This window comes from Artibeus jamaicensis, unplaced genomic scaffold, assembly GCF_021234435.1.
Source record: "Artibeus jamaicensis isolate MK-2021 breed Jamaican fruit bat unplaced genomic scaffold, CSHL_Jam_final scaffold_1019, whole genome shotgun sequence".
Classification (NCBI taxonomy): Eukaryota; Metazoa; Chordata; class Mammalia; order Chiroptera; family Phyllostomidae; genus Artibeus; species Artibeus jamaicensis.
In genome coordinates this window covers 3009965-3036338 of record NW_026522025.1, presented here as the reverse complement: position 1 = coordinate 3036338, position 26374 = coordinate 3009965, and the positions used below count along the sequence as shown (strand labels likewise).

Sequence of the window (26374 nt, the reverse complement as noted above, 5' to 3'; positions counted from 1 at the left end):
TAAGCAAGAATTTAAGAATGGAATCCGGTCGTCTAGTCTTACATTTGCGGCGGGGGAAGTGATGGGGCCAAGGGACAATCTGGAGTTGACTTCGGCGATCAATAATTTGCGTCACGAGAAGACAGAAAAAAGGAAAGAATTTGCATTGTGAATATTAAATGCAGCTGTTTTAGGGGGCGGGACTAGCTTGCTGAATGAAGGACGCAAAGAGAAACGGTTCAATGGAGCCTCCTTTCCACTCCACTATCCCCCACTATCTCTGTCCACTTTTTCCCTCTAGGCGCCCCGTGTGGACATCCAGAATCCCGACGGTGGGGGAGGGGGAAGCAACGTGCGCACGAGAACAACACCCGTTCCTTTTTCGTGATCTGCACCTTTAAACTCACTGGGTCACAATCCGGACCCCGGAGGCACCACCCACATCCGTTTAACATCACTTCCTTCAGGGGTAGGGGGGGGAAAAAAAAAAAATCTGGGAACTCAGGAGGTTGGATTGAGCAGCACTTGGGAGCCGGCGCGGCCCTTCTACTAGGAATCCAAACCTGCATCTGCTTAGCCCGGTGGCCCCTCACACCACCATGGAGCTGCGGCCTGGTCTCGGGGCCACCTGTTTGCTGGGCTTCAGTTTCCTGCTCTTGGTCACCTCCTCTGATGGACATACTGGGCTTGGAAAGGGTCAGACCGCGTTCTTATCTTAATCTTTACTTATTCTGGGTTTCAGCCTAGTACAACCTTCTCGTTTTAACACGACCCCTCACCCCCTCTCGTTATCTCTTGGGTCACACCAGATTCCTTTTTATCTTCTCCCACCGCTCCTGTGTTTGAAGAAAATTTCTTAGGGTAGGGAGTAGCGGGTCTGGGGAATGATATGATGGGGAAATTGTTCTTGGCTTAGGGTAAAGAATGGCCCTAGCCCATCGTAGTGCTTAGCGCTTTGTAGGTATGTCCTAAGGGACCGCCACCTTTACTGCTAGGAGAAATAGGGTCTTTGGGGACCTGCACATCCAGAGAACCTTGCCCTGGGTCTGAAGATTTTCCAATTTACCCTATTCCTTGAGTTAGGTTACTGCTCCCTCCTTGCCTTGGGGGAACAGCACCTGCATTCCAGGAAGGAGTGATCGGTGCAAAAGGAAGGGCCTAAAAGAGGAAAGATCTAATGTTAGGTCACCAACAATCGTCCTGCCTGTGGTTCAGTCAGTGTATCTGAAGAGAACTAATTGTTTTTGAGGACTGAGGGGACAGTGTTTAGGAAGGGAAGATAAGAGATGTGACCTCCCTGCTCCATCCCATTACTTACATCTTCATTGGAACCCAGGGTTTATGCTTTTTTAAGTGGATGAGAGATATAACTCACCCACCATCACCCATTGATTCCCCTCCCCTTCCATTTTTTTGTACTGACCTTACTGTATGGAATGACTCTGCTGCTGTCTTAAATTCTATTTTTCTCTTATCCTCCTGTTTGTCTATTTATTGGTATGTGATGAGCTTGGGTGGACACTCAGTGTGCCTGAATACGGTCACTCCTTAATCCAGTAAGTAATTTTTGATCACTTATCATATTTCCAGGCACTGTCTTGGGCACTCCTGTTTTCACAAGCTTATATTCAACTCAGAGAGAGAGAGAATAGAAATATGAACAAATCAATAAGAAAATTTCAGCTGAGGATTAGTGCTAGAAAGAAAATGCATCTGGAATGTAGTACTAAGGCTAGAAAGAACAAGGGAACTGTCATTATTTGAACTAGGAGGGTCAGGGATTGTTTTTTCTCTGAGAAGGTGATACATGGGTTTCCAACCCATTGATAAAATTGCATGGTAAATTATACTGGGCCAGAATGTTTTAAATACTGACCACCCTATTTTAAAACATTACTGTATATTTAGCGTAAAATTGTAAGTACCAAGGGAGACAGAGTGTAATGTTAGTAGTGTGGGTTTTGATCTGAGTTTCAATTTATTCTGCCACTAACTAACTAGCTAAGAACCCTGGAGCAAGTTACTTAACTTCTCCAAGCTTTGTTATTCATCTACAATAATGGGCATAATAATAACTACCTTGGACATCAACAAGTAATTTACTCTGTTCCAGTTATTCTGTTAGGTATAGGATGATGCTTGGAGTCATGTATTCAGTATTTTTATTCTTTGTTAGTCATGAAGGTATGTGTGGTTATTCCAATTATCATTTCTGTATAATAATCTACCCCAAAAGTTAGTGACATAAGGAAGTCATTTTATTATGTTCATGATTCTGTGGGTCAGAAGTTAAACCAAGACACAGGGGAAGGTCTCCTATTCCATTCCATGATGTCTGGGGCCTCAGCTGAGCTGGTTACTTCTCTGTGTGGTCTTTCTTTGAGGGCTAGTATGGGCCTCCTCACAGTAAAACAGGTGGATTTCAAGAGTGACTGCCCCATAAAAACAGGTGGAAATGCATAGCATTTAAAAAAAATCCTCACCTGAGGATATGTTTGTTGATTTTAGAGAAAGAGAAAGAAATATCGATCGGTTGCCTCCCATATGCAACCAAATGGAAACAAACCATGACCTAGGCATGTGCCCTGACCAGGAATCAAACCTTTTTTGGTGTGTGGGGTGATGCTCCAACCAATTGAGCTACCCGGCCAGGCCTGTGTAGCATTTTATCATCTAGCTTTACAAGTCACATAGCATCACTTTCACTGTACTCTGTCTGGGCCTGTTCAAGGGGGGGGGTACATTAACCTTCTCACCCCCACAGAGGGAAATGTTGAGTTCACATTGTAAGAAGAACATGTGGAATGGGAGGTAGCCTGAAGACTATCAAGACAAGTAAGGAGGCAATTACATGACACTGTGAGTAGGGGACATCAAGTAACTAGGAGCACCTAGGAGGTCAGCTTGAGGCAGGGGGACTGTGTTGCAATGATTAAATTAAAAAGCAAAAGGCTCTTAATATTGTGTTACAAATTTGGAAAGTATTTAGGTAATGCTTCCTAATAGTCTTCCCAAAGAATATTTATTGCTCCCAAAACTAATTAATATTTTAAACTTTAATTTTTTAAGTAATTCTTGGGAAATAAATTACAGCCTACCCACTCCGCCTCCCAAAAAAGTGCCACCTGATGGCAGTTGTTCACAAAAATCTTAATAAGATGTCGTCCCAGATGTGTAGATAGCTCAGGCTTGTTCTAGAAGCTGGCCTGGTGGTTTGCAAACAGGAGCGACTGACTGCACGTTTTCATTGAGAAGAGGAAGCGCATGCCCTGGCTGGTGTAGCTCAGTTGGTTGGAGCATGGTCCCATAACCAAAAGAAGAGGAAATGCAGTGGTATGGTGTGAGTGAGCACTGGGTAGGAATCAGGAGGCCTGGGTTTTAATAATGGTCAGAACGTATAGCCTGCTGTGGTCTTCCCTGGGTACTATTTACAAAATAAGAGAGTTGGATCAGAAATGATTCCTAACATTCTGGCTCCAACATTCTAAAATAATTTTGTTATTCTCCATTTGCTAAAAGTTTGGACTATATCCCCATGGGAAAAAGTATAATGAGTAACATTTACCATACATTGCTGTATTCCAGGCACTGGTCTGTACGTTTTTCACATATTTGCTGGCTTAATCCTCATAGTAAACTTTGAGATGGGTAATATTATTATCATCCCCATTTCACAGTTAACCTAAAATGGGGCAGAGGAGTCACAAAGCTAGTAAGTGTGGGTTGTAAATTCCAGAGCCAGTGCTCTTAACAAGCACACCACTTCTACCTCTGAATGCAGAAACTCCTTTAAAGATTTAAGAGCAGAAATGAGGAAGCTCTCAGTGGGGACAGTTCATGGGCTGTCCTCCTGAAACAGAAATGTCAAGTCTCCAGAGAAAAAATTTGGCACTGACACATGCGCAGTGTTTACATTCTACATTGCATCCTATTCACAACAACCCTATGGAATAGATACTTTGTGAGAGCCTTATTTTGCATTTGTGAAAACAGTGGCTGAACTAGAATTCCAGTGCAGGTCTGTTTGACCAGAGACAGACTTTTATTTAACCACTGTGTTATTTTATCTCTCAGGTACAGTGTTCCCTATTTTAGAGGCTTGGCTGCCAGCTCTGACAATTGAACTTTTGCCAGCTGGGAGGGGGTGGAAATGCTCTTCTGATGTCTTTAGTTTACACTCATAAAGGTAATTTTAGGGTGAAGGAATTCTGATGTAAATACTGTGTTTAGAAATGGTCTCTTTCCTTATTTTTCCTCTTTTTAAAAAAAAAGTAATGTTCTTATGGAAGGAGTTGCTGACGTGGTTGCCTTCAGCTCACTTTGCAGATAACTGGCATAAATTAAGTGGCTGTGCAGGTGACACATTAGGTAACTGGACTCTCTTCAGACGTGCACGTTGGCAGGGGTGTGAGGGTGGGTGGGGCTGGGGAGGAGGTGATTTTAGTAACTAGATAAACACTCTATGCTTTCAAGTTATTTCTGAAGGGAAACAAAAGGACCTAGATTCTCCAGATCAGAAGGCAGTGTTTTCATTCTGCTTGGGTGGAGCCACATTCCTTCATCCATTTATTCCTTTTGTTTTTGCTAGAGAGGCAGTAAAGCCTTGGGAGTGATTAAACCCCAGACTCCGGAACTCCACCACCCGGGTTCTAATCCCAGCTCTGCCACTGATGGGCAGAGTAACCTTGAGCAAGCTATAAACTTCAACTTCCATATTTGTAAAATGGGGATAATTAGAGTTTCTACCTCATAAATTTATTGTGAGGATTAAAGTCAATACATGTAAAAGCACGTAAAACAGTGCCTGACATGTAATAAATGCCACGTGAATGTTAGTCAGTGATACTGTTGTCATTATGTTGTTGTAATTTCACATAAAGTAACAACTCAGGAAGTAATGGTGGTAATTATTCCTATTACGGAAAATTCCAGTTACTTTTTAATATACATTTTCAAAGAAATTTTGTACATATAGTGAACTGCTTCAGGTTACACCTCTGCACTTACCCTTAGGGATAAGGCGGGAAGGCAGTTAAGGAAGTACTGGGGTACCAGAAGAGCATGTTAACTGGGAACCAAGAAACCTAGGTTTTGGTTGTAGCTTCCTTTGTGGTTTGGATAGGCTCTGCTCTTTTCTAGCCCTTTGTAATAGAGACGATTGGGCTAACTGATCTCAAGTTTGCGCTGTCCAATGTAAGTAGTGGTAGCCACGCGTCGCTCTTAATTAATTTAAATTTTAAATTAATTAAAATTAAATGCATACAATTAAAAATTTAGCTCCTCAGTTGCATTAGCTACATTTCGAGTACTCACCAGCCACCTGTGGCTTGTGGTTACCATATTGAACAGTGTGGATATGGAATATTTCCATCATGGCCGAATGTTCTATTGAACTGCCCTGCCCTAGAGAATCTCTTAGTAATAACCTGCTGTGACTGTAAGTTTTGTCAGCTGGCTTCTGAGTAGCCCAAGTTTATGGAGAAATTTTATCTTACCTGATACTCATTTATCTTCCCTGACTTTCTTTGGGCTGATACTGCCTGGTATAAATGTTTCAGTCATTTTATTTTTGACTTTTATAGGTCCTTCTGTTTTAAGTGCTCTTCTAAACATCATGTAGTTTGTTTTTTTTTAATCTGACCATTTCTGTCTTTTAACTCGGACAAGTTTAGTCCTCTTATGTTTGTGACAATTATTGACAGAGCTGATCTTATTTTTTTTATCCAGTTTCTACTGCTACTGTTTTTTCTATGCGTTTTTCTCCGTTTGTGCCCTTTCTTGGGGGATTGAGTATTTGGTTGTTCTTATTTTGCTTTATCTCCTTTATTATCTTGAAAGAGGGCACTCTAATTATTTTCTTTTAGTGGTTGTGCTTGAAATTTTACTTGCATGCTTAACAAAATCTAATATTAATATCTTAATGTTATTAATATTTCACCTTCAGTCACTGCCTCTTATCAGTAGTTGTCTAGTGCTTTTATTCCACCTTTTTTTAAAACTCTACAAATTGAGTATTACATATTTTTATATAAATAATGTTTAGATTTATCTACACATTTACCAATTTATTTGCTCACTGTTCCTGGTATCTAGGCTTTCTTCCAGAATCAGTTCTTTCCTGAAACTTGCCCTTTGTTTATTGTTTAGTTTCTCTGGTTCTTCTCCCCTGGAGGACTATTTTATATGTCCTGCGTAGTCTCTTCAGACCTCCAGTACTTCTTCCACCCTCTTTGTCCTCAGCTGGCAACCATGTTTCCTATTTAATAGAAGGCAGAAGGACTTAAAAGAGGCCTTTCAAAAATTGTACCACTACATTTACCTACCTTCTAGCACAAGTGTTCATGTATTCTTCCTTTCCCGTCTTTATTAGATAAACTAGCTGTGCTCCTAATAAAAATTAATCCCTCTTCTTGAGTACTAAATCACACGCCCTTTCACCTACTCAAGATATATTTATTTATTTATTTATTTAAATTTATTGATGAGAGACAAATGTTTCTATGAGATGGAAACATGGATTTGTTGTTCCACTTATTTATGTATTCAGTGGTTGCTTCTTGTAGGTACCCTGACTGGAAATCACAAACCCACAACTTTGACATATTGGGATGATGCTGTAACCCACTGACCTACCCAGCCAGGGCTACTCAAGATATTTTTTACTTTCCCTTCTTGTCCTGTATCATCAGTTTTCTACCATTATCATATCATTTCTGTCAACTTTCAACATCCTATACTTACTTCCCCATTAATTTAAAACCCATCATCAACTCATAACTCCCTTTAGCAATCCCCCCTTACCAACTTCAGCAAAATTCTTTGAAACAGTTTATGACTAGTTCTCTAGTTCTTCCCCTGGGCCATCTTGATGTGCTCCAGTCATGCTTTCAGCCTCACTCCTGTTGAAACTGGTCTCATCAAGGTCAGCATTGTTCTTCAGTTGCTAAATCCAGTGATCATTTTTGATTTAAAAGGAATATTCGAGTCAGTTGATCATCCTCCCTTCTTGAAGCATCTTTGAAATACTTGAAATGTAGGACTCCATGTGCTGTTGGTTTTCTGCTGCTCTCACTGGCAGTTCCTTCTTATGGCCTTGGCGGGTTCTTTTTTCCCCCCCACCTTACCTGAGGTTGTTTTGGGGCTCTTGGACTTCCTCTCCATCTATACTCACTACCTTGCGGTCTCAGGCATTAAATAACATCCATATGCTCATAACTGCTTTGAATTCCAGGTTCAGAGACTCGGTTGTTTGTTCAGCATCTCTAATTGGATGTCTAGTAAACATCTCAAAATGGACATATACACATCCAAAGTCTGTTTTTACGAAGATTTTATTTATTTTTAGAGAGAGGGAAAGAGAGGGAGAGCAACATTGATTCGTTGCCTCTCTCATGCGCCCTGTGTGTTCCCTGACCTTTCCATCTGGTGACTTTTCGCTTTGTGGGTTGATGTTCAGCCATCTTAGCCGCACTGGTCAGGGACAAATCCAAACTCTTAATGTTTCTTTCTAAAACTCACTTCACAGGCTCTCTTTCCCATTTCTGTAAATGGCAACTCCATTCGTCCACGTGCCCTTAGACTCATCCTTGTCTTCTCTTACCTTATATCCACAGCAAAATCTTTTCTGATTTTGCTTTTAAAATGTAGTCCGAATTTGAAAGTATCTTATTCCCTCTACTGCCACAGCTAGTCCAAACCATCATCATTGCCCACCTGGCTTATTGCAGTTTCCTTTGCATTTATCCCCTGTATTAGTTTGCCGGGGCTGCAGATTACCACAAACTGAGTGGCTTAAATAACAGAAATTTGGGTGTCACAGTTCTGGAGGCTCAAGTCTGAGATCAAGGTGTCGATAGGATAGGTTTCTTTTGAAGGCTGAAGGAAGGCTCTGTGCCAGACCTCCCTCCTTGCATATGGCTGTGCTCTCCCTGGGCGCATATTTTTATAGGGAGACCAGTCATATTGGGTTTGGACCCACCCCAATGACCTCATTTTAACTGTATCCCCTCTGCAAAGACCCTATTTCCAAGTAAGGTCACAGTCTGAGATACTGGAAGTCATGACTCCCACAGATCTTTTGTGTGGGGAGACAATTCAATTCATAACACCCCCTACATTCTGTTTTTAGTACAGAAACCAGAGTGATTTTGTTAAAACGTAAATTACATCATGTTCAAAATCTTCCAAAAGTTTATTGAAGCCAGAGTTATTACAGTGGCCTACCAGGCCCAGCACTATTTGCTCCATCCCTTGCCTCTTTGTCTTTACCTCATTGTACTTTGAAGGTCAACACTGTGTCATGCTTAAAAGCAAGGCGTTTTGGACCCTGACTACCTAGGTCTGGTACTTACTAGCTATGTCGGCTTGGGAAGGTTACTTAAACTTTGTACCTCCATTTTCTCATCTGTAAAATGGGATGAATAAGAGTACCTACCCCTAAGGACATTATAACAATCAATATTTGTGACGTTAGAACAGTGTCTGGCATATTATATTAATAGCAAGAACTTGTAGCCAATTTTCCAGTCCCAGAAACTGCTCTAAGCTATGTATCTAGTTAGTTAGTTAATTTTTAAACAATGCTCTTGGAGTTTTTAAAAAATATTTTATTTAGTTTTTAGAGAGAGGGGAAGGGAAAAGAGTAGGAGAGAAATATCAATGTGCAAGAGATACATCTATTGGTTGCCTCTTGCATGCCCCCAACTGGGGAGCTAGTCTGCAACTAGGAATCAAACTGGTGACCCTTAGGTTTACAGGCCAACACTCAGTCCATTGAACCACACCAGCCAGGCTTAAGCTCTTTAATGTAGTCATTTATTTTGTCCTTACAGCAACCCTGTGAGGTAGCTGCTATAGTTATCCTTATTCACAGCTGAGGAAACTGAAGTAACTGACTTGCCCAAAGTCACCAAGCTAGTAAGCTGCAGAACTAGGATTTCAGCCCAGGGAGTTTAGGTCCAGAATCCAGTCTTTTAGCCACTACACAGTTCTACTGCCCAATAAGTACTTATTTATTGAGACAACAGGTGATGAATACCTGATAGTGAAAAAACATCTCAGTTTACTTAAAAATGCCTATCTTGCCCTTGTCTTTAAAAGATAGTTTTGCTAGGCACATATTTCTAGGTTTAGAGATGTTTTTTCAGGATTTTGAAGAATATATCTTGTCTTCTGACTTCTGGTTTGGTTCTGTCAGTCAAATTATAGATCTTTTGTAGGAAGTGTATTATTTTCCCTTGAAATACATTTAAGAGCTTAACGTTTTTGTTATTCTGCCTTTTAACTAAAATTTAACTGTGTGTATTTTGATTTTATAATTTGCCCGAGGTGTTATATATTGTGCTTCTTATAACTACACATTCCTGTTTTATCTTCATTCTTGAAAATTCTCATTATCTTTTTATTTAAAAATGCAAATTTATTTTTAAAATATATAATACATTAAAAAATGTATATTTCATCTTTTAAAAAGTATATTTTCCTCCCGTTCTTGTTCTCCTGTCACCCAGTGTCTCACCCCAGTGATGTTTTCTCTCTTCAAATATGTCCCTTTCCTTCATCTTCTCATTCTGAGACTCCAGTTTTACATATACTAATCTGTTTCTTCATCTGCCTTACATCTCCTGGCCTCTTCTTGACATTTTCTATCTCCTTATCTCTTTCTCCTACTTTCTGGATAACTTCTAATCTATTTCTACATCTGTCTCTAATTTCCTGTTTTAACTTACCCATTGAATTATTTTTAATTAGTAGGTGTTTTTTGAGCAGTTTAAGGCCTATAGAAATATTGAGCAGAAAACACAGTTCCCATGTAAGCTCTCACCCCTCTACCTTCCCCTCCCCCAGATTCCCGTTATTAGTATCTTACATTTAGTGGTACTTTGTTACGATTGATGAGAATAAACTCAAGTACGTGGTTTATATCAGGGTTCCCTCCTTGCGCTGTACATTCTGTGGATTTTAATGACGTGTATTTATTTGTCTGCTAGAGCTGCCATAACAGGGTCGGTTAAACAACACAAAATTCTTTGTCACGATTCTGGGGGCTAGAGGTTCAGGCAAGATCAGTGGTTGGCAGGGTTGGTTTCTTCTTGTAGATGAGCACCTTCTTTCTATATCTTCGCATGGTTTTCTCTCTATGTGTGCCTGTGTCCTAATACGTTTTTATAAGGACATATTAGTTTAGGGTCCACCCTAATAACCTCACTTGAGCTTAATTACTACTTAAAAAGCCTGTCACCAAATCCATAAAAAAAACAACAACAAACCTCTCAGCAAATACGGTCTCACACTGAGATGCTGGAGGTTGGGACTTCAACATATTGAGTGTGGCAGGGGAGACACAGTTTAGCTTATAACAAGATGTATTGGCCATTACAGAATCATATAAAATAGTTTCTCTGCTGTAAAAATTCCTTTGCCCAGCTATTCATCCTTCTCCCCTCCCCATGACCTCTAGCAGTCACTGATCCTTTTCCTATCTCCATGGTTTTGCCTTTTCCAGAATGGCAGTTGAAATTATTCATTATGTAGCCTTTTCCTGTTGGCATCTTGCAGTTAGCAGTATGCGTTTAAGTTTCCTCCTTAATAACTCATTTCTTTTTATCCCTGAATAGCCATTGATTTTGTATTTCAACAACTAAATTTTTAATTTCTAAAAGTTCAATTTTTGTGCCTTTACATATTTGCCTATTTTGTGTATTGTTGCATGTCCATTTTTGTGATCCCACGTGTTGCTTCTTTAAGTGGTCATACATAGTTTTGTAGTCCGTGGTTGATAATTCTAATATCTGAATCCTTAGGGCTCTAAATCGATTTGTTCTTCTGTAGGCTCTTGCTTGTGGTACTTGTTTTTTTATTACACATTTGGGTATCTATGATTATGAGCCCCTAATGGTTGTTCACCACTGGCTATCCTGAAGACCTAAAGTGGAGTATATTTTTCTCTAGAAAGCTTTGGCATTTGATTAATCTGGAAACCAGGGGGTACTACTGATGTGGAATCACTAGTCTTTTTTTTTTTTGACGGTGGACTAATAAGGAGTCTCAGGTTCATTTCCTCCATTTTGCCACATATAATGGATGTTTGTTTGCCTTACCTTTTGGTTGTTGCTCATGGTTCCTCATTTGGTTTTAGTTTGTCTTCATTACCGTGAGTACACTTTGCAAGTCCATTTTTTTCTAGGATTTCACTGACTGTCTAGTCTGGCATCCTGCCAAAGTAGGAGCAAGTTGCCTGAGTTTAGGTAGGTATTGACAAGTGGAATGGTAGGGATCTCCTTCGGTACCTCCCAGTTCTTCTGAGCATCTTCTCAATTTCACTCTTACTTAATCATTCACTCTTTAGGGTTGGACTTTGTGCTTTAGGCAAGTGTCACATATTTTCTCTTTCCACCACCCATGCTATTAGGAATACAAAGGGATGATGGTTAGTTCGGATTCTGCCCCCAGGTGCTAATCTCAATGAGCTATTTATTTTTCTGTTAACACTGATGGAAATTTGAATTTATACCTGGGAAAGAGAGGCCTAAAATATAGTATAATAAATGAGAATCATTAAAGTTTAAGGTTAAATTCCAGCTTACCAACAAAAGTTTGGTAAGTTTACCAACTGTGTGTCCTGGTACAGGTTATGTAACTTCTTTGACCTCGGAAGTCTCAACTGTAAAGAGTAACAAAAGTTGTCATTCGTATACTAATTGTTAACACCTATTTTAGTGATGAGAATATGGAAGTTTAGAGAGGTCAAGTAAAAGACGATTATTGTAAATTATTGCCAAATTTAAATGAGATTAACAGGTGTAGTGTGCCAGGCATATATAAGGTGACCAGTAAATAACAGCTAGCATTATTATGGTCATTAACATTTTTCAGATATAAAATTAAGTTATTATGTTATGGCCAAAATAAGATTCATATACTCAATAAATACTTTATAGAACACTTACTTTGGCCACATGTAGAGCTGAGTGCTAAGGAAACAGGAGGGACTAAGACAGATATGGTCCCGGCCTTTAGGGAATTCCCTCTGGGGTGAGGGAGACCACGACACATCCAACATTTACAGTTCAGCCTGGGAAGTGCCGTCTTGGGACATGAATAGGGTGCTTTGGGAATCAGGGGAAAATTTCCAGAAGAAATGCCATTTAGGTTTATATCTGAAGAATGAATCGGAGGTGAGGGTAGAAGGAAAGGCAGAAGGGGCAGTGATTATGAAAGCTGAAGGAGAGAAAGTGCATGCTGCATTTAAAGGAATGAAAGAAGCTTTGTGCGTAGGATTTTAGGAAAAGTATGGAAAGTGAGACTGGAGAGGTGGGCAAGTGCCATATTCTGAAAGGCTTTGTAAGTTCTGCTACAAGAGTTTAACCTTTCTTTTGGGGCATTGGAAAGCCTCTGAAAAGTTTTTACTTACCACAGATGTGATTTTAAAATACCACTCTAGCTAAAGTGTGGGAAATAAAAACAAGAATAGCTTTAAAAATATTGTCTCATTTAATCCTTACACCAACACTTGGAGGTGAGTATTATTATCTTGATTTTACAGATGAAGAAACTGGGACTTGGAGAGCTTACTTTATTCACAAAATTCACATATTTGATAGGAAGTAGAGTCCATACCTATGCCTTTCTGACTCTAAAGTCATGTTTTTGTATTGTCTTCGACTACTAATGATTTGTTGGAGACCTGTTTTATGTTTACTCTGTGGAAAATTCTCATTCATTCTTACAGTATTATTTTCATACTCTGTGTTAGGTTACAAAGCATTTTGCAGACATTATTTAAGTTCCTTAAAAACTATGAGTAGGCAATATTTTTTCCATTTTACAGGTCTTAAAAGTGAAGCTTAAAGTATGGGAGTGTCCATGGTCCCATACACCTAGAAAGTGGTGGAGTTGGGACTTGAACACCAAGCTCTTGACAGAGGAAAGCCTTTTATGGGTGAACATGCCATGCTTCTTTCTTGGGTCTTTGCTCTTTGTTCATGTGTGAATGTTTATAAGACTCTTCCTTCTAGGTTTTGGAGATCATATTCATTGGAGGACACTGGAAGATGGGAAGAAAGAAGCAGCTGCCAGGTACAAAATATGGTTTTTAGGTTATTTATGGTGGTAAAACACTTTTCAGACTTCAATTTAGCATTAATTTGAAGTGAAGGTCATGCCAAAGCAGTGCAAGAACTGAGTATTGCCTGATAACAATAATGATAATACTGTCTAACATCTATTAAGTGCTTACTATGTACCAGATGTTGAATCATGTGAATTAGTTTATTTAATTCTCATAAGTACCCTTCTGAGATGGATACTGTTGTTATCTTCATTTTGGAGATAACTAAGGCTCAGAGCACTTAAGTAACTTGTCCAAGATAACACAGCTAGTAAGTGGTCAAACCAAGATTCAGACGCAGACATTCTGGCTTCCAAGCCTGCACTCAACCAGTAAACCATGTTGCCTACTAGCCTCAAACTGAGTAGTCTTAAGTTCCAAGTAAGTTTAGTCTATGCACAGAAAACTGATACAAAGGGGAAGAAACGGGTGGAGTAGGGCAGGGATATGCTGTGCGTGCATTAATTTATTTAATCCTCATAACCTCTGAGATCACTTTTATCTGTGAAATAAAAACTGTTATACAGGGGAGGAAATTGAGATACAGAATGGTTAAATAACTTGGCAATAGTTTACACAGCTAGTAAATGGCCGAGCCAAGACTTGAATGTTCTCTGCTATAGTGTTCTGGAGAGATAAAAAGACCCAATGTCTATGTGCACCTATTTTATACATACACACACTTGCACAGAAACACTCACACTTCTGCAAACTATAGTGCTTGCTTACAACAGATCCTACAGCTTTATAGTTCAGAGTCTCAGACCTACATGACTAGATTTAACAAATAAAAATAAAAGATGCCCAGTTAACCCTGGCTGGTGTAACTCAGTGGATTGAGCGTAGGCCTGTGAACCAAAAGATTGCTGTTCGATTCCCAGTTAGGGCACATGCCTGGCTTGCAGGCCAGTTCCCAGCAAGGGGGTGCACAAGAGGCAACCATACATTGATAATTTCTCTCCCTCTCTCCTTCTCTTACCCTCTAAAGATAAATAAATAAAATCTTTATATATAGATATAGATATATAGATGCCCAGTTAAATTTTAATTTCAGGCAAATGATCAGTTTAAATATTCCCTTTGTAATCTTTGAGACATACTTGTATTAAAAATGTTTTGTGTTGTATATCTGAAATTAAAATTTAACTAGGCATCCTTTATTTTATCTGGCAACCTTACCCAGGAGAAAAATTCCTGTTAGTTTTTAAAGTTTTAAATCAAATAACTATTTCTAGATAAAGTCTTCAGCTATTTTTCTGGGCAGTTTTTTCCCTTTTCGGTACTGTTACAACCCAACCTTTTTGTACATCTATCCACCATCTATTAATAGTATGTATTATTCTGCTTACAGGTGCCTGACTCTTCCCAGTCAGACCCTTGATCTCCTATGGGGGAACTGTTTTATGTTCATTTATGAATTTCCTAACATGGAGATGTTGAATGATTGAAATGGTTATTGAGTAAACAATAACCATTTGAGAGTCACTGGGTGTAAGGAATGAAGGAAAACTAGCATGTGAATTGTCTTCTGTATGCTAAATACAGTTCCTATTGTTCTGCAATATTTAATACACATTAAAGCCCCATTAGAAATGAATGGGCCAGGTTTTTGACTGCAGGCTGATAACATTTCCGTGAGGCCTATAACATTTGACATAAATAGATGATGCCATTCTCGTCCCCATTTCCTTTCTGAGAGAACAAGAACTGGGTTTAGCCATGGTGGGTGTGGCTCAGTGGATTAAGCACCAGCCTGGGAGCCACACGGTCGCTGGTTCAATTCCCAGCCAGGGCACTTGTCTGGGTTGCAGGGCCAGGTCCCCAGTTTTGGGGGGTGTGTGTGAGGCAACCACACATTAATGATTCTCTTCCTCTCTTTCTCTCTCCCTTCCCCTTTGTCTAAAAATTGATTAAAAAAATAAAATCTTTAAAAAAATTAAAAAAACTTGGGTCTAATTGGCTAGAACAGCTTCCATAGCAACAGAGCTGAAGTCCTTTAAGCCACAGTGGTTTACCGGAAGTTCTGTTTTTACTTCCGGGTTGCGCCGGATACTCCGACAAACCGGAAATTGTTGCGAGTGGTTGCTCACAGCTGCGCCTAGGGGAGGATGCCGCTTGTCGTGTTTTGTGGTCTGCCGTGCTGCGGCAAGAGTAGACGCGCAGAGGAGCTCCGCCAGGCCCTGGCGGCCGAGGGCCGGGCGGTGTACGTAGTGGACGACGCAGCGGTCCTGGGCGCGGAGGATGCGACAGTGTACGGCGATTCGGCTCGTGAGAAGGCACTGCGTGGGGCCCTGCGCGCCGCAGTAGAGCGGCGCTTGAGTCGTCACGACGTGGTCATCCTGGACTCGCTTAACTACATCAAGGGCTTCCGCTATGAGCTCTACTGCCTGGCGCGGGCGGCCCGCACCCCATTGTGCTTAATCTACTGCGTACAGCCAGGTAGTCTGAACAGGGGACCTCGGGTGGCCCACGTGGAGGACGGTCGGAGCCAGAACGTCAGTGTGAGTTGGCGGCCGCGCGCTGGAGAAGGGGGGAGACCTCTGGCAGGGAGCACCAGTTTCCTCAGGGAATCGGGAGCCGTGGACTCGATAGTAAATGGAAGAGCCCAGGCAGAGGTATCTAAGGAACTGGAGCAAACCAGGGCGCCAGATCTTTCAGCTCACGTGACTCCAGACTTTGAGAAATCTGCAAAGCATATGTCCAGTGCCTTTTTCCCCGCGGAACTTCTGGAAGCCTTAGTGCTGCGCTTCGAGGCTCCCGACTCTCGGAACCGCTGGGACAGACCCCTGTTCACCTTGGTGGGCTTAGAGGAGCCATTGCCTCTGGCAGAGATCCGGGCTGCTCTGTTTGAGAACCGGGCTCCTCCACCTCATCAGTCTACACAGTCTCAGCCCCTTGCCTCTGGCAGCTTTCTGCACCAATTGGATCAGGTCACGAGCCAGGTGTTGGCTGGACTGATGGAAGCTCAGAAGACTGCAGTCCCCGGAGACTTCCTTAAGCTTCCTGGTACCACGGAGAACCTTCGGTATACTCGGCCCTTAACCATGGCAGAACTGAGTCGCCTCCGACGCCAGTTTATTTCCTACACCAAAATGCATCCCAACAATGAGAACCTGCCTCAGTTGGCCAACATGTTTCTGCAGTATCTGAGCCAGAGTCTGCACTAACCATAGTGGGTTGGGGGAAAGCGATGGCTACTTGTCTAACCTCTCCTACAATGTATTTCTTTTGGAAGAATAATCAGAGTCTTCAGAGGGTATTGATGTATGATACCAGAACTGTTGTGACTGATTGACCCTTTGCGTAATGCCTCTGTGTCAGGCCTTGAGTTTAGGGCATTCTCTGAGACTAGAAAAGAGAACAAACTTAAGGACCTTGGCAAATTTCTCCAGAGGCCAGAGCTCATCAGATGGACAGGGCTTGTTTGAAATCCACACTCCATTGATTTCCTCCATCTGAATTGTGGGAGAGCAGACTGAATGGATTAATTGTTTTAAAACAATTGTGAACGGAAACTGAAGATGGCACAGTTCTACATCTATTGGCCCTTCTTTCATACCACAAATAATTTTTGAGTATTGGACCTAAACTTTTCACTAATTTCACTGCTGGGTTATAGGGTCACAGATAAACTGGTTTCTGCCCTTGGGAAGCTTTGGTTCTAGTGGAAGTGAATGACATGACCATTAGATTATTTTGTCTAATAAAATTTTTTAGAAGAGTTGGCTGGAAGCTTGCACTTAATGTAACAGTGTTCTTCATGTAATTAATTTTTTAAATTTATTTTTAAAGTGTTTATTAATTAGAGAGACAAAACATCGATTGGTTTCCTCCCATACACAACTCAACAGAGATTGAATGCACAATTTAGGTATGTGCCCTGACCGGGAATTGAACCTCTAACCTTTTGGTGTTGGGGATGATGTTCCAATTAGCTGAGCCACACTGGCCAGGGCTTCATGTAATTTATTTAATGTAACATTTTATTTTATTTATGTTATGTTATTTATTTATTTATTTACTCTTTGATTCTCATGCCAGGGTATGCTTTTTGGGAAAAGAAATGGGGAGAGAGGGAGAGAAACAATGTGAGGGAGAAGCATCAGTTGTCTCCTATATGCACCCCAACCGGAGCTTGAACCTGCAAGCTTTTGGTGTGTGGGACGATGCTCTAACCAACTCGGCCACCTAACCATATTATATTTAATATAACATTTTAGATACGTATACAGGAGTGGATAAAAGTATGTTTACATTTGTAAGTGAAACAGTTTATTCTTGTATTATTATTTACTAATTATTGTATTACTTATTTCTATTACAATTGTAAACTACTTTTGTCCATCCCCATATATGATTGTTGTGCCTTAGGCTGAAATATCCCTTAGTGCTTAGTGAGAGGTGAGTGATTATATTATAACTTCTGTAACTTGTGCTTCATTCTGTATTTCAAGACAGATGTCACTTCAAACTTGTCTCTCTTTCATTGATTTCATTAAACAAATGATATCTATCTTACCAATGCTTATAATTTTCAAAGGTGATTTAGGTAGTCGTTGTCCTTGAGAAGTTAATTTGGTGGGAAACAGACAAGAAAACAGATGATTATAGGATGTAAGGGGCTGTTTGGTGGTTAGAGGGTGATCACAGAATGCTTTGAGAGCCCAGAGGAGGAAAGGACTACCTATCTGTTGAGAGAAGGTCATTTTGCAAAGTCTTCACGGAGGGATTAATATGTGAACTGACTCTAGAACAAGGGTCAGCAAAGGGCCAAAAGGCTTTGTGGACCATAGCATCTTTGTTGCAGTTTATCAGCTTTGTCATGGTAATACAGAAGCAGTGATAGTATAAAAAAGTGAGTGTGGGTGTGTTTTAATAAAACTACATTGAAATGTGAATTATATTTAGTTTTAACATTGCAAAATACTATTCTTTTAGACTTGTTTTGACCATTTAAAAATGTGAAAACCATTTGTAACACAGTTCTCCAGGAGTAGGCAGTGGGCTTGATTAGATGTGCCGATTGTAATTTGCTGACCTCTGCTTTAGAAGGCTTAATAGCCTTCTAAATAGCCTTAATAACCTAGTTTGCTTGGGAGAAAGAAGAGAGCAAAACATTCTGAACTTCTCTGTAAGTGTGTGGAGCTGTTAAAAAGATGGGCTGCTTTGGTTGGTGATGTATTTCTTGCTTTTCACACAATGTGGACTACATTTTGTTTCTGATACATGAGAGAGGATTCCTGTGTGAAATGGAGGTTTGGACTAAGAAAGCTCTAAATCTTTTACCAACCTGCATTCTCTGATTCTAAGTTAATTATTAGTTAAGTTGAGTATAAACCCATGAATTTTGGATTGCCATTCTAATTTAAAGTAGACTATGCTGGACAGAAAGAACGGTTTTGAAGTCAGACTTAGGAATTAGTAAATTTCAGAACCTAGATTTTATGTGGCCAAATATATAATCTCTTGGGAGTCTCAGTTTTCTCATATCTGTTATGAAGCTGTTAGTAATATCTATTTTAGGATTATTATAGAGATTTAAATGAAATAATGCATACAAAGCACATAGCACAGTGTTGTATAATAAAAGTAGCATTTTGGCTATTATAGTCACTTAGATCCCACTTCTTACTTAAGCTTGCCCTGCTCATTTGTTTTATAAGCTTTTCAAGTATTAGAGGCAGAAATCCATCCCAGATTTGTAGTGGGCTTCTGATGAGCTGAATAATTCATTTGACACTTATTAAATTAGCTTACGTATATTTAGAATAGTGTCCAGTACATAGTAAATGTTATATATGTGTTTGCTATGATTTTATATGCCAGATGTAGGGGATGTAGAAACAGCTGAGTTCCTTAAGACAGCTCCAAATCTGGTGGGTAAGGTATGTAGACATAATAAACACGAGTACAGTTCAGTAGTGTTGCACTGTGTGTGATGGTTTCCTGATATGGTGGCTGGATGAAGGCGGCTTACCTAGGACCCTCCTGCAGGTTGTCATTTGAGCCTTGCAACTTAGACTTTCAACTGACCAAGACTGGTTCAGATGAATTATGTTACTCATTATCTTTTTAAAAAAGCTACTTTTCTTTCCTGATTATAAAAATTGCATTTAATTGTAGAAAAATTGAAGATATGGTAAAACCTACAATCCCACTATCCAGGGATAGCTGCTGTTATGTTTTGGTACATTTCCTTTGGGTTCTGGACATATTTGTATAATTAATACCAAACTACAGATAATTTCATATTCTGGATTTTAATTTAACATACCAGTGAAAATTTTCATTAACATTTTCAATGATTATATAACCTTAACATTTAAATTTGATGTTTTCTTCTACAGTCTTTTCTCCCTACCTTTTTTTCCTTTTTTAAAGATTTTAGTTATTTATTTTTACAGAGAGGGGAAGGGAAGTACAGAGAGAGGGAAACATCGATGTGCTAGAGAAACATTGATTGGTTGCCTCTCACACTCCCCCAGCTGGGGACCAGGCCCACAACCCAGGCAAGTGCCCTAACCCAGGGAGCCACACCAGTCAGGACTCTCCCTAGCTTTAAAGCCCAAATTTACAAGGTTACAGGAATGTCTGAATTTATCAGTAATTTTGTTACAATGTTACTGAGAAGGTTGTCTTGAAATTCTCCCAATTGAAATTATACTACATGAATGTCTTTGTCCATTAATCTTAATAAGTTGGTCATTTTTATTAGAGGATAGCTATGAAGAAGTGGAATTGCACCCTGGCTGGTTGGTGTGGCTCTGTGGTTAAGTGTCAGCCTGCAAATCAAAGGGTCTAGACTGTGATTCCCAGTGTAGGGCACAGGCCTGGGTTGCTGATCAGGTCTCTAGTAGGGGGCGCAAGAGAGGCAACCACACACTGATGTTTCCCTCTTTCTCCTTTCCCCTCTCTAAAAAATAAGTAAATAAAATCTTTTTAAAAAGTGGAATTGCTAGATTATGATTTCTTCATTTTGTTTTTAAGTGGATTGCCCCTGATGGTAATTATCCATAAGTCCTGGTGTGGAGCTTGCAAAGGTAAGTGCAAATGATCAAACCTCAGATGTGTTCTCAAATACTAGCATTTTAAAAATATGAGCAGTGACTTTGGCCCGGTGACTGCTGATTCCTTTAAGGAATACCAAAGAAGTATTTGACAGATTCCCTGCCCCCAAGAAATTTGCAGTTGTATTTGCAGGGGGTTGGAAGGTGAGGCAGTGAAGATAATAGAGTATAAGATTAGTGCTACAATAGTCACGTGGACAGTAAATGTCAGAGGAAGCAGACATACAGAGAGAGACGTGAGAAGTTTAGGAAAGTCTTCCTGGAGGACTTAAGCAAATTAGATCCCAAGGTTATCTTACTTTTTAGCATGTATTTTTTCTACTATATTACCCTGCCACTTTTCAGTCAGACTTATTTCTTTGGTTATGCTATACTTTAGTCCTAGTTGGAAAAGGAGTATAAAATTAGTGAAAACAATTAGTGTAATTATATATATATATATATATATATATATATATATATACACATTAGTGGTGTTGTTACTCTATTGTCTGTTCCTTTTTCAATAGAAGTTATTGAAATGTATAAAAAAGCAAATAGTTAATTCTTCATTTGTGTATCATTTTCTGTATTTTATAAATTAGATAAAAACTTCAGAGAAATGAAGTCAGTCACTCAAGGTTACATAGCTATGCAAGTAAATGGCAGAAGTAAGAATTCAAATGTTCTGATTTAAGGGTTAGTTCTATGAATTAGCTCAGCAAATGAGAGTTGAGTACATTTAGTATGTAGATAACAATGATGTTTTCTTTTATTACAAAATCTTTTTTTTCTCCTAGCTTTAAAGCCCAAATTTGCAGAGTCTAAAGAAATTTCAGAGCTTTCTCATAATTTTGTTATGGTAAATCTTGAGGTAAGACTTCTAGAGTTTCTCCTTTCTGTTATAATATTAAGTTTTTACTGTTGTAGAATTACCATTATTAATGATATAAGATCTTATTTAGCAGAGCTGAATATGTATGTGTTTGACATTTGACTCTTAGGCTTGTATCAGATACAGTAGAAAGCCATCAGCCTCCACTTGTGGGAGGAGCTAGGATCAGTGGGATTGGATAAGATGATTGAATTGTAAGGTTTCTTCATTCTTAGTCTATGATTATGACATGTTTTTACATCGTTGTGTAGTTGATCTAAAGGTAAAGTCACACATGCAGGCTGCAGGTTCCTGCAAAATGTGATTCAGTTGAAAGCCTCCTCTGTCCTGGGCATGTATGGACATCCTTTTTGTTTATTTATTAGATATCCTTCATGTACTTTACATAGACTACAGGTCTTAGATTTCCAAATCAGCGTATCAGATCTTCAAGTTAGAAGGGCTTTTTAGGCCATTTGTACTGTTTCCATTTTACAGAAAGCATCTTAGGCCTGAAGGAGGTGACTTAGTCAGGATTGTAGAGCCTAATAAGTGATAAGAGTAGGTACTGTGGCCTGGCTGTGCTGCCTTGTAAGCTGTACCCTTCCAATGCGGGATGCCTGGATGCACTATGATGATACTTCTAGCCCTAAATTTCTATAGAATAATGTTTACTTAAACATAGTACTAGAAGTTTTCTAACCACATTAACAGCTAAAAGTCAAGACAGCTAAGGGATTATTTTATAACCGGTGGGTAGCCTGAATACTGATACACCTCACTCAAGGCAAAGTTGCGTTATCTGAAGAAATGACTCCATTTAGTTTCTAAAATAGGGACCACACCATAAGTGACAGAATTACTCTTGATTCCTGTGCATATGAACTCATTGTCACTTTCTGTGGCAAGTTAGAATCACTTCTCAAGGGAAACAGAAATGTCTTTAGTGATCAGTCTCCAACTTTGGAGATGTTTAAAAAGAAAGCTAATTGTGTGATCGTGTCTCCTGGGAGAGCTATAACTTCACAACTGTAGCTAAAACATCAGTCTCATAAATTCATGCACTCGAGAAATACTATGTGCAAGTCAGTGATGTTTGGGGAATCAGCAAAGTACAAAACAGAACTCTGCCCTCATTGAAATTACTCATGGGGACTTGAATATGGGGAGACAAACAGACATCAGACGGTGGTAAATGCTATGGCTAAAGATGAAGGGCAGGGGCGGTAGTTGGCAAAGATAGTTTTCAAAGAAGGTAATGTTTGAGCAAAGAGTTGAAGCAGAAAAGGGAGTGAGCTGTAAGGACAGTGGGGGAAGTATGTCCAGGCAGAGGGTAAAAACAAGTACAAAAGCCTGAGTCAGGAGCATGCCGGGCTTATTTAATGACAACAGCCAGCAGGTTGTTGTGCTGGAAATAGGCTGAACAAGGGGTAGGACATGAAGTTAGAGAAGTGCCCAGGTGGCAGCTCACATGGGGCCTCTCAGACCACGGCAAGCAAGGACTTGGGGACTTTACGCTGAGTGAGAGGAGAAACCACTGAAAACAATGTGAGGAGAGTGGAGACGTGATCTGACTTGAGGTTTACACTTCATAGGATGAAGAGGAGCCCAAGGATGAAGACTTCAGCCCTGATGGGGGTTATATTCCACGAATTCTTTTCCTGGGTAAGGCGAAAGATCTTAATGTGGGGATCCATGACTTGGAAGGAGAGAGAAATGAGTCAAAGCACTGCCCCACCCAGTGAACCCACACTGGAATGGCTAAAAACGAAAGCATGCAACAACCAGTTTCGAGAGAGAGTGAGGGGAGTTCTGAGGGGAGTTCCAGAACTCCCAAGTCTGAAGGAAAGCTCTTCCCATGAACTAATCCTTTGTAACAGAGTATCAATCAATCTGTTTATTCATTCAACAATAATTTGTGCATCAGCTGTAAGTCCAGCATTATTTGAGGCATTATAAGAATACAGCTAAGCCTTTATTCCTACCCTTGAGACCATAGTGCAGCAAAGGCAATAGAATACTGTGACCAGACAGATATCTTACTGGGAACAATTTTATAAAAGATACTTAATGACTACCTGATCTTTACTCAGCATTCTGCTAGACTCTATGGAGGATACAAATAAAAATACAGAATTTCATCATTATTAAACAGAAAAGGAACATAGCAGGATCAGCACACGCCAAGACATGGAGGGGGGGTGTTGCATTCAGGAAACTGCAAGTTCATTGTGATTGCAACATAAAACAGGGAGTAGGGTGGTGAGATAATGGCCTGCAAAGGTGGGAATGTCTCATTCCCCAGAGAGCGTAGTGTGCTATAGAGAGTTTGAAGTACCTCTGGTAATTACTGCAACCCGTGTGCCATTTTGTCTACAATAGATCCCAGTGGCAAGGTGCGTCCTGAAATTATCAATGAGAATGGAAACCCCAGCTACAAATATTTCTACATCAGTGCTGAGCAAGGTATGGTTATGTTGAAAGAGAGGAGGGAAGGTTGCTAATGAATTTAACATACAAAGTCTATGATGGGAAACTCAATTCAAAATGTTAGCTGAGCATCTCCTGCAGGACTAGCTTTTGGCTAGATCCTGCGTAGAATATAGGAGAAAAGTTAGTCTTACCTCCTTCCCAAACTATTTACAGTTCACTTGGGAGCAAACTGATCCACATGGAACTGAAGACCTGAGGCTCACAGAGATAGTCACTTGTCTGTGGTGTCATAGTGGATACATCACAGAGCCAGGATTTCAGTCCAGAACATAGTTTTTTTTTCCTCTGCATTAATACTACTCTTGTAAGACTTCAAAGCAGGAGTATGGTAACTGTTAGCTGCTCAAGTCTAAAAGTTGGGTTTTTTTTTAAAGATTTTATTTCTTTTTAGAGAAGGGAAGGGAGGGAGAAAGGGAGTGAAACATCAATGTGTAGTTGCCTCTCATGCGCTCCTCACTGGGAACCTGGCCCACAACCCAGGCATGTGCCCTGACTGGGAATTGAACTGGTAACCCTTTAGTTGGCAGGTCAGCGCTCAGTCCACTGAGCCACACCAGCCAGGGCAAGTCTTAAAGTTTTTATAGATAGTAAACTTTAACTGGACCTAGAAGGATAAGAATTTGCCTCTATGGACAGATAGGCGAAGGAAATTTCAGGCTATGGAAGTGGGAGTGGTGGTTGCCCGACATGGAGAGTCCAGAAGGCTTGCTAGAGGAGACGATGACTGACTGAAGAGTGAGGCTAACCAGCAGGAAAAGCAAAAAGCATGTTCCAGGAAGAACAGCATCAGCACAGACAAGTGAAGAAGGTTGAAGTCATGAGGCAGTCATGCTTTTTCCCCCCTAATTCTTGAGCTGTCACTCTAGAGGTAGGGGTTGGAATACATGCCATGTGCTGTCACTGTTTTCCTTCTGAAGTTGCCCCTACTGTATGTAAAAGGGGCTTCTTTGTTAAGTTGCCATGTGTCCTCATTACCATGCTACCAGGTTGTCGATCACTTTATGTTTTGAGTCCTTGAGACTCTTATTTCTCAGATTGAGAGGAGAGAGATCTGGAGAGGCTAGCCGCACCATCACATCTCCCTTACCCAAACGCAGATTACTGGAGGTTGGTATGAAAGGAAGTTTCCCACATGGAGAAGAGCAGGACTTTAGGTCCCCAGATCTTGACTCTGGAAATTCCCCTTTCCTTCAGAATTTCATCTGTGTTACTACTGCCATCTTTACCTTGGCATCATCCTTTAACACGTTAGTCTAAATGTGGACACAGACCTTTGCCTGAATCCCACATGGCTCAGCTAACATGACGCTGGGACCCCGGAACCTGTTTTTCCTAAAGACTTAGGCAAAACAGAAAGTAAGTAATAAACTGTATACTACCTGGCTCTTACGAGGTTATAGGCTTACTTTCTGAGATTCACAGACTGGCTCAACTTTAACTCCTGGCCTGCCATTGTGTAGGGAGCCTGTACCAAAAGAGCTGCCCTCCTTGAAATAAATCTAAATCCACAAGATGACACCCTGAGAGAGACAAGAAGTTCCATCTCTCATCTGTCCAGGGCCTTCTTTCCAGGTTTCTCTTTTGCCTGAGAACTTGGCTTCCACCATATGTAATTGATACTAGAAATGACCACCTCCTTCAGCGAAGACCATCTCCCCTCACAGCACACACACGTACTCACACATCGGTGTAACTGTAACCTTGACAGGAAAGGAAATGAATATAACATTCATCCAAAAGATATAATGGGGATGGTAGGCAGATGTTTTCTGTCCCTAGTGTCAAGTGAACATGTTCAGTCTATGACGGCTTCAACTCTGATCTTGGAGGGAAAGCAAAGGAACTACCAACATTTTTGTAGCACAAAACAAATTTGCAGGGGTGAAATGACATCCCCAGGCTAAAGTCCAGAGATAGATTTTGACTCCAGATCCCATGCTCCTCTCATATTACTCCTAAAACATGAAAATCTATATTGGTTCTCAGATGTCAAATATTAAAGCTCTGCTTCATACTTTGCCCCCCAACCTTTACTTCACAGTTGTTCAGGGGATGAAGGAAGCTCAGGAAAGACTGACGGGTGATGCCTACCAGCAGAAACATCTCGAAGACGAGTTGTAACGTGCATGTATCCTGCCTTTCATGAGAGTTAGTGTTCCAGAAGGAAAGCAGCAGGGCGCACCGACCAGGAAGCCGTGCTCCTGCCTGCATGGGTCGGAGCCCTCTCACTGTGGAAGAGTTCTGCCAACAAGCTGGTCTCCATGTTTGTGGATCCACCAGCGTGTGGCCGACTTCCTTCTCCTGCCCCTCTGACCTAAGTGTCTGTCACTGAATGTAAAGGACGACACCTTTGACAAAAAAAACTTGAGCCATTTGGAGGTCTACTCCTCACACTTCAGTATTTGACTCTTTTTCCATATCCTCCTGCTTCACTCACCTTAGTGATGAAAGGAGACAAGGGGCATCTTTTCTACAACGTTAAAATTGCAGAAATCGCTAATCATTTCACACAACAAGCCCTCAGTGTAAATTAGTAATTCTGCCCCCACCAAGGAGACCACCCTGATTCTTCTTTTTCTCCTGGGAATACTCTCGGCCTTCTTCCTGAATCCCTACAACTTCCTTCCTCTTTTCCTGCTCTGGCTTCCCTGTGTGCACGCCAGTTTGTGCAGGAATGGCAGTGTGCTTGGACTCAGCCCGGCCGGAAGCATGCCGTCCCTGTTACTGTAGGAGAAACTCAAACCTTCAAGCCCTAGGCAGAGCCATTTTTGTCAAGTTGTCAACTGTATTTTTGTACTGGGGTTAACTAAATAAATAAATATTGATTGTACCATTACACTTTAATAAAACTTTAAAAGGAATTGTGCTGTGTTA

The 26374-nt window shown here is 40.5% G+C and overlaps 2 protein-coding genes across 2 annotated transcripts; both read left to right on the top strand.

Annotated features, from left to right (window-relative positions):
* Nucleotides 1-465: 465 nt before the first annotated feature.
* On the top strand, nucleotides 466-26355 carry TXNDC12 (thioredoxin domain containing 12). The gene is made up of 7 exons (XM_053655460.1): nucleotides 466-675; nucleotides 12996-13056; nucleotides 20075-20127; nucleotides 20934-21007; nucleotides 22603-22672; nucleotides 23390-23473; nucleotides 25542-26355. The coding sequence occupies exons 1-7, from the start codon at nucleotides 579-581 to the stop codon at nucleotides 25619-25621; spliced, it is 519 nt and encodes a 172-aa protein (XP_053511435.1). The 5' UTR covers nucleotides 466-578; the 3' UTR covers nucleotides 25622-26355.
* KTI12 (KTI12 chromatin associated homolog) lies at nucleotides 15025-20951 on the top strand. The gene is made up of 3 exons (XM_053655459.1): nucleotides 15025-16958; nucleotides 20075-20127; nucleotides 20934-20951. Exon 1 carries the CDS (start codon nucleotides 15196-15198, stop codon nucleotides 16252-16254), a length of 1059 nt encoding a protein of 352 aa, XP_053511434.1. The 5' UTR covers nucleotides 15025-15195; the 3' UTR covers nucleotides 16255-16958; nucleotides 20075-20127; nucleotides 20934-20951.
* Nucleotides 26356-26374: the final 19 nt, after the last annotated feature.